Source organism: Sesamum indicum, linkage group LG2, assembly GCF_000512975.1.
Source record: "Sesamum indicum cultivar Zhongzhi No. 13 linkage group LG2, S_indicum_v1.0, whole genome shotgun sequence".
NCBI classification, from domain to species: Eukaryota; Viridiplantae; Streptophyta; class Magnoliopsida; order Lamiales; family Pedaliaceae; genus Sesamum; species Sesamum indicum.
In genome coordinates, this window is record NC_026146.1 from 10,010,456 (window position 1) to 10,020,278 (window position 9,823).

The window sequence follows — 9,823 nt, forward strand, 5'->3', positions numbered from 1 at the left end:
GTACAGTAAAATATTTCAATAAATTGAAAAAAATTGACATATATAATTATAATATTTCAATAAATTAAATAATACAGAACAATAAAATATATTACAATAAACTAACTAAAATAAAACAAACACCCTCATATCTGAGAAATAACACATAACCTCAAATTAATTTATTTATGAAATTTCAATATTAATCACAAGATTAAGACATTATGAATTTTTCACTAACAAACCCATTACTTTTAGTTGGACCAGAAGATCTAAAATACCCCAAAAATCTCAATAAAATAGAAAAGTAAAAATTAAGAACACCCACGTTAAATAATTAAAAAAAGAAAAGATCATAAATGACGTCAAAATAAACAAACACTCGTATTTAAAAATAGTTTATTATTAATGTCACCTTTGCTTCTCGGATCACTAAAAACGACTTCTTTGTTTTTATTTTTATTTTGATTTGTCTTTTTTGCAGTCAATGACTTGAAACTCAAGAATAGTCAACAATATAGAATTAAAAGCCACCACGTTCATGCAAAATCGCCTAAAATTGAACAAAGTTGACCACATGCCCATCAATTCTGCCACGCAAAAAGGCCAATAGAGTGACAGTGACTCCAAAGTTAGGCTCTGTGCCACTCATGTTTCACACTCTTCACCCTTTCTTTAAGGTTCAAAAGTCAATTTTCCTCCACGATTTTGCCAACCAAAATCTTTCAATTCAAGAAACATTCTATTTATATTACTATGCTCAAATTACTACATTTCAAAGTTCTCGTTCTCTTTGTATTAATTTCCTCGTCTTCCTCAACATTCATGTTGCTGCAACGATGAAGCCTAATAGAGTACTGGACAGCCGGCGATTCATCGCGTCGTGCTTCGTCTTCATCGTTTTCCTATGCATTTTAGCCTCAATCAACGAAATCCGATTCGATAGTCTTCTAAAGTTAGGTGAATGTGCGCTCTCTCGTACGCCATATCACAATGCATCAGTACAAGAATCACATCACATCAGCACAACACCACCAGTATCTTCATCTTCAGACGACATTAGGATACTTCTTGGGATTCTCACGCTCCCTGACCACTACCACAAACGGCACTTCCTCCGCCTCATCTACGGCACACAATCTACCGTAGGGGCACGAATCGATGTGAAATTTGTGTTTTGCAACCTCACCAAGGAGGACCAAAAGGTCTTAGTGGCGCTAGAAATCATGCGTTACGATGACATAATAATCCTCAACTGCCAAGAAAACATGAACAAGGGCAAGACCTACACCTACTTCTCGAGCTTGCCCGATATGCTCCTAAACGACACGAACGTGCCATATCCGCCCTATCACTACGTGATGAAAGGGGACGATGATGTGTACTTCAGGTTGCAGAGTTTAGCTGACTCTCTAATTCCACTACCTAGACAAGACTTGTACTACGGGTACGTTATCCCGTGCCCCAGCATGGACCCATTCGTACACTACATGTCGGGTATGGGTTATTTGATCTCTTGGGACATCGTTGAGTGGCTTAAGGATTCGGATATTCCCAAGAAGCATCTCCAAGGCCCGGAGGATAAGGTTTTCGGGGAGTGGCTAAGGGACGGCCATCGGGGTAAGAACAGGTACAATGCGAAATGGTCGATGTACAACTATCCGGAGCCACCTACGAGGTGTACGCACGAGCTGTGGCCGGATACCATAGCCGTTCATCTTTTGAAGACTCAGGAGAAGTGGATTCGGACATTGAACTATTTCAATGTCACTAAGGATCTGAAACCTTCGAAATTGTATCATATACCATAGGTAACATACATTGATCTGTCCATTTTTCATTCTTTCTTACAGTAGAGTTAGCTGTGGAAACACATTACAGTTGATTTTGGAGGCTGTTTATTGTCTAAATTGTTTTTTTCTTGAAAAAAAATATATAAAAATAAATTCTTGAATGCAGAATATATATCGGTGATCAATTATTTCTTATTTAATTGGTTGCAATATCTATACTACTAATTAAGGGGGAGGGGTTTAGTATAATTATATTTTGTATACATTTAGTACATAGACTAAATTAACCCCATTTAAATGTAAAATTTACAATGAAGTTTTTTTTTTTATTTTTTTTAAAGCATTTCATCTTTCTCTCTCTCTTTCTTTTTTTTTTTTATAGTATATAAGTCTTTCATTCATGAATGCAAGAAATCAGTCATCAGCAGTGGGCGATGGGCTGCATTTCATTATTATTATTATTATTACTGTTGTTGTTGTTTTTCTGTTTTTGGATATTTGATTGGCTGTATTTCAATCATCAATTGCAAAATTCTGAACCCGGCTATGAATTGTCCAATATGTATATCTATCTATTATCTATACTACATATATATATATAAATTTCACTCACAAATAACAATTACTTATAACGCAATACTAATCTTTTTAATTATCAAAAATATTTTTATGCATTTTCAACTACCACTACTCAAACTTTTCTTCTTATTTATATGATCTATACTATCTAACTATATTAATATGAAAATTTCACACACACTAAATTTTTTTGTGTCGATAATATCCCCTAAATTAATTTAATTTTATTTATTTAAATGTGATGTGTTGGTTTATATATCTGATTCTTATTTATAATATATTTTAAAGCGTACATAATTATTTATTATGCGCATAGAGATGGTGTGTCATAACGGCTAGTAAAAAAATATTAGCATGATCCTATGAATTTTTTAACAATCACTAAACCACATTAGTGCCACATTAACACCATATTAGCATTAGTCTAACGGATTTATCAATAATATTAAGTCAGTTGAACATTTTTTATACGTTCTAAATATTTGGGGGTGCAGTTTGCGCACTAAATATATTATAAGAATGGTAAATATAATTAATCATGAAACCAAAAAAAAAAAAAAAAAAAACAGAAGAGGAATTGAATATCATCCACCTAGGCTTGGTCTGTGTTTGTTTGTAAGAAAATATTTCTTATGTACCTCAAACATGTTTCATTACTTTCAAAAGAAATATCACAACAATTATCATCATTATATTTTTTTTTCTTAACTAACTTTTTCAATACATCACATTTATTATAATTAACTTATATTATTATCTCACACACTAAATGAAAATCGATCATCTTAAACAGTTAACACATTTCATGTCATGTTTTTGTTATTGAGGCGTTAATTGACAGCGGATTGAATCTCATTTCATTTTTTGTGAGAAATTTTGGAGATCATTATTTGTTTTTCTTAATTAAAAAAAGAAATTTTAATATTTAGTTTGCGACTCAAGAGAAACTAATTGTAGATTTAGAGGCTTAATTAATAAAATAATATTTAAAAAACTTGTATAAATAGTGCAAAACAAAAAAGGTTAGAATTTTAATGCAAGTCCTCACTCCATGGGACGACTCCAATAATTTGTTTTTAGACTAACAACGGAGGCACGAGATTTCTGTGCACATAATTTTATTAGACGCAATGTGAGAATTATTCATTTTCTTTAAATTGTTTATAAATTCAATGCATATCAACAACAATCCAGAACATAACAAGTTCAATAAGACAGTCTATTTTACAAAAAAATTTCCATCCAAAATGAAAGAGAATAGAATCCTATTGAACTAAAATAAAATAATTATAAATTGAATCCTTGTTCTCACGAATCGATTCAATTTGTAGTTGTACTTGCTTCCTACTGAATTCACCTTCCACCTACATAAATAAATAAATTAAAAATTACATTTATAAGGATAACCCACTAAATTTATGCATCCACAATATGTAGTAAAACTCCTTCAAGCTTGCTTATTCAATGTCACTGGTGGGAATTGATTTAGCACAAAATTTTGAGTGGGAACAAGTACTATGGAATACAGGCACTACGTAACTTAAAATAAATTAAAATGCTTCGTGTGCTGATTCTACATGGCTCCAGGATTACTAGGAAAAAAAAAAATAGGAATTATCGCCAGAACATATATACAGTGAAGTTCTGATGGTGAATTTTACATACCATATCAAAAGGTATGGTATAGTTTAAAGAAGTCCCGCAAAATAGTTTACGTCACATAGAAAAGTTCAGTTCAAAGCTACTCAGTTATATGGGAGCTCTCCAAAAATGAAATGAAGGAACGATTGTTGAATGGGAACATAAAACCTTCCGATAGTCAATTGGTGCATATGCGATCAAATATGTTTCTTGGGCATTCACACTGTGTATTAAAGGGTTTTAATTTTGTCGCAAAGTCATTAGCGTGGATGAAATCCATTTATACACAAAGTACAAACACAAAATATTGGTTGCAGCTGTTATGAATGGAAGTAACAGGTACTCCCTCTTGTATTTTCAATTGTCAAAGAAAAATCCTATTTATCTTGGAAATGGTTTCTTTACTTGTTGAGCAAATATATTATAAGAGGGCGATCTAGAAATTGTCTTATTTCTTATTGTTACTCTAGTATCATTGGAGCAGTACGCGAAAGTTCAGACTTTGTGCCACCTCACATAATGCATCGTTATTGCTTGAGGTACGTGTGTTTGAATTTCAACACTCATTACGAAAATGTGGAAATTTGAAGGATCTTTGTTGGAGAGTTGGTTTTGAATATTAAATCAAAAAGTTCAATCAAATTATTGGATGAGATAAATAGTCACAACCTATAAGTGTTTGTACTTTTAGACCAGATTGACAAGAAAAAATGGACAGCTTCCCATGATGGCGGATGACGATGCGCCATTTTGACAACCAACATGTCAGAATTTATCAATGGAGTTTTGAAAGAGGTTGGCCGCTCGCCTGTGACTGCAATAGTCGAAATAATATTTGCTCATTCTGTTTATTATTTTCATGAGAGGATGACGAAGAATAATGTAATGTCAAACAACAATCAACTATGGACGAATTATACATAGAAGATGTGTAAACATTGGTCCTAAAAATTTGTTGAGCATTCGGTGACAAGATACCATAAGTTACAAAATGCTAGCATGGATATGGATTCAATACTCATATTGTCAAAATTGCCACCCAAGAATGTACATGTGGGAAATGGACTCAATTTGGTATCCATTGCTCTCACGCTAAAAAAGGATGTGTTGCATATATGATTAGTGTTTTATCAATGATTAAGGATTATTATGATCTAATCGGCTTGCAGAAATATACATATTCTAAATCTTTCCAACCTTTGATGGCGGAAGATTAATAGGATGTTCCAAAGTTTGAGTTGGCCCACGATACTACTTTTCGTATCTCTACACGTTTTGGTTGAACCCAAACATTATGTATTCAAAACAGTCAGATTGGCAAGATACACATGGAAGACAACAAACCCAACAAATAAGAGATACTTCAAGACAATTAAATGTGCCAGTGAGAGGTCATCCACGATAAATAATATTTGTACTAGTTAATTGTACTTTTTAATTAATAAACTTTAATATTATTATTTATATAATCAGTAAATTATTTAAACTTGTAATATTTAATTATTTTATTAATTTGGATTGAAAAACTTATATTTATTATTAATTCTAATTAGTAAATTATTTAAATTAATAATTATAAGAAATAGTAATAAATATAATTATTATTTATTACAATTAATAAATTATTTAGTTGTTTATTATAAAACAAATAAATTTGTTATTAATTATTATAAATTATTTAAAATTATAATTAATAAGTATAAAAAATAATAATTAAATATAAGTTGGAGTCACGGACAGTCTAAAGAAAAAAAAAAGAACACAAGGGGATAAATTACTATATTTTAAAAATAACGGGGCTAAATTGTTGTTCTTTTTTTTATAGGGGGTAATTTGCTCATTTACAATATCATAGAAGAGTTGCTTGCATATTTTTTAATCCAACAATAACATGGGTGAGAATAAAAAACTTGTAAAAGATATTTATGGTAATCTTGAAGTTTGATGTTGGGGTGTTAGTAACTGTTATTTTTGAGTAAAAGTTAGATCTTTTTTTTTATATATCATAGTATAGATAAAAATAATAAAAATTATTAATAAGAGAAAGATGCAATAGTAACACATTGCTCAATCGAAAATTTTGAATGATGGACTCTATAAATTCTCTTTGTTCTCCCACACACACTACACATACAACACACACTAATTTACACTAACCCTAATGCTATCATGGCGGATGGCGATGACTTGGAGGCCGAAGATGGTGGTCCTCTTATCGACAATAGATGGAATAATACTATTGAATGGGCCCGTCATCGTTGGAGAGGGCGCCACCCTCTAAATGCAGCTTCACGGGCTCTACTTGCTTCACTTGTATATCATATTTGGATGAAGCGCAATCACCGACACTTTAATATGCGGGAATCAAAATCTGAGTACTTGGCTAAAATGTCAATTGAACAAATTCGGATGCAGCTGATTAGAGAATATTTGCAACTTAATGTTAATACCGTTGTACTTTTTAGAATTTGAAAGATTCCTTGGCATGATACTTAGCACTCCTCATTGTACCTTGTATTATTGTAACACAATTTTTATAGTTAATGAAATTTATATTTATCCAAAAAAAATAATTATTAATAAATTTAATATTTTTGTTAAGGTTGTGTACACTATAAAGAATTGACAAATATAATATTGTTGGACTTTACTTGGAGTAACGACATCAATTGATTTTTTAAAATAATTATTAATAGAATGTATGTTTAAAAAAATAAGTTTTAATTATTATTCAATAATAAATTTAATATTTTTATTAAGGTTGTGCAAAAAAAATTGAAAAAAAAATATCATGTGACCTTACTCAAAATACTCCAACCAATTTTTTTTCTGTTAAAAAATAAAGACCACGCGAAACGATTGTACAACGAATGACCATTTCAAATGCCCAACTGCATGCTTGTAGCATGGGGGGGGGGGGACATTATTATGTAGCATTGATGGACATTATTAGTTTTTATTATTCAATATTTGTAGTATTATTATTTTTTTTAAATAAAGTTATAATATTATTTCTATCAATTCTTTGTAATATTAATAAAAATATTTAAATTATTAATTAGAATTAAATGCATTTTACATCTCCAAAGTATACCGCCCTCATTAATTACTTCTTAAATTAAATAAACCCTCACTTATCCCCTCTCTTTGTATAATCCTTTAAATTAAAATAAAAATGAACAAAGTTTTGGCTTAAAATTTTATAAAACTATGATGGTTAGAAATTAATATTAAATTAATATATACTAATTAAATACAAAATAATTATTTTAAATTTGAGTAGATAAACAGTGGTAGTGATTTAACACAAGTTTATAAATTCAATGGTTTCAAATTAATGAATAAAAATGCATTTTTAATATTAAAAATATATTTATACTGATATTCATACTAACGGATATTTTAGTGTATAGACTCTATCCATCCCCAAAAATAATTATTCAAAAGATGTGTGTCTGAATCTGGATCTAATATAAAAATATTATGTAGGGTCTGGTTACTAACTATTAAAATAGTTTTAATCTAGGTATTACCTATTAACTGACAAGCCTAACATGTTGATCTAGAGTTAGGTTAAGGGATTAAATAGGATAAGGTTTTAAAATCCAGCCGGGCCCTGACGGTCGAACCGCCAATCAAACCACAAAATGGGCAGGCTGAAACCAGATAATCGGATGAGCCAAAAAATTACTTTTTTTCATGAAAATCATTCCACACTTGTGGGTCAATTATCTAGTGTAAATACAAGATAATATCTTTCATTTTTCTTTTGAAATGTGTATTATTTTTGTTAGATACCCTAATTTTATGTTATTTCTTAAAGGATAATAGATTATTTCTAAAAATATGCATTATTTCTGTTAAATTTAACTATTTTATTTCTAAATATAAAATTCTAATTTCTCTTCTCAGTTCAGTTTTGCTATTTTTATTTGATTGTTTATGATAATTTAGTGTATCTGATTTTCTGTTAAATTGAAAGTGTATAATTTTATTTCTTATATTTGATCTTTATAAGTTTATTTTTAAATTTATTTTATTATATTATATATCCTATTGAACTATTAATATCAAAGAAAAACAGTGAATTGTTTTTTCTTTTAAAAAAAATAGGTTGTTAAGTATATTAATATTATTTTTAAAATATTAATAATTATTTATGATATAAATATGGCATCACTGGTCCGACCATGATTGACCCGATGGTTGAACCAGTAACCCGTGACCCACTTAATTTTTCAATTCGATGAACAGTTTGGATTTCAAAACATTAAAATAGAGTCACTATTTGAAAAAAAAAAAAATTATTTTATCAACCCTTAAACTATCTCATTTGACATTTGGGCACAAAAAAGATAGACAGTCACTTGCAATATTTTGTTATTAAAATTATATTTAGTACGTCTAATGCAGAAATACAAGTTTATAAATTTATCTACTAGTACACAGTAATTTTATTAACATCGTATATGAATAAAATTTGAAATCAAATTAATTGATATATTTTATTGTAGAGGGTATTAAATGAAGATATAATATTATTAATAGTTAAGGGTATTTTTGTCCATTCTTATTTAGTTTAAAGGTGAGAAGGGGGTAAGTGAAGATTTATTTAGTTTACGGGGGTAATTGATGAGGGTGGCATACTTTAGGGGTACAATGTATTTAACCCTATTAATTAATTAGTTACAATTTTATTTTATTATTAAAAAGACATTTCAATAATAATTGTTTTTTTTATAAAAAAAAAAAAAGAATAGTTGGAGTCGTTAACTTGCTGGAAAAGAAATCGCAATAAAAAAAATTACAAACATTTTTTTGGAGCAATACGTCGATTGAATCAATACATTAATATGACTAAAAACAATAGTAAGTTACATCGATTCAATTAATATATCAATATGACTAATAACAGTAATAAATTATAATAACTCATACAAAAAAACGATAATATACCAAGATATTTGGTAGGACTCGAATTTATGACCTTAAATTTATTTATAAAATTTTAATTTTAGATTTAACCAATCGACTAAGACATCACGTGAATATATTTTATGCACTATTTGCAACCTTTTTTATTTTGCACTTTGTGCAAAGATTTTTTGTTTAATATTATTTTTATTAAGGGTAAAATACACTTTGCCTCTGAACTACTTCTGATATAACATTTATCCCCTAAATTAACAAATATAACACTTACCCTATTGGTTGAACAAAAATGCCCCTCCTACTTTGAATAAATATATTGTTCTCAATATATTTTAGTATTTTGCACATTAAATCATCCTCAAATTATTTTTTAATTATTTTTATTTAATAAAAAAGAATTTAAATTAAAAATAGAGTATCAATTAATATGTGCTTTTTCTTAAAGAAAATGACAAATATATACTTAACCAAAAGTTAAAAACTTAATTTTATTGTCTAAAAAAGTAAATAGTTAATAACTTAATTTTATTATCTAATTAATAAATTATTTTCATGATTTTTTTTGTTCGCATTCATTACTTAACTTTAAGTTTGTAAAATATAATAAAACTTAAACTATTTTGTTGGCTAATTATATATTATTTTATTATAATAAAGATATTTTTTTCAATTAAGAAAAAATTAATTAATCTTAAAATGCAAAATTGTTAGAAAAATAAGGATAATATTATCTAAAAATTTAATTATAAGGATAAGTATTAAATTTATTAATTTAAAGGACAAATATTACATCAAAAATAATTTAGGGGCAAAATGCAATTTACCCTTTTATTAAATAAGCCTAGATCAGGCCTTGTACGACATATCGTTCATACATGTGCATTAAATGGAATTTAGAG

The 9,823-nt window shown here is 28.6% G+C and overlaps 1 protein-coding gene across 1 annotated transcript; it reads left to right on the top strand.

Annotated features, from left to right (window-relative positions):
- LOC105155684 lies at positions 709–2,094 on the top strand. Its single transcript, XM_011071605.2, has one exon. The coding sequence runs from the start codon at positions 819–821 to the stop codon at positions 1,788–1,790; it is 972 nt and encodes a 323-aa protein (XP_011069907.1). The 5' UTR covers positions 709–818; the 3' UTR covers positions 1,791–2,094.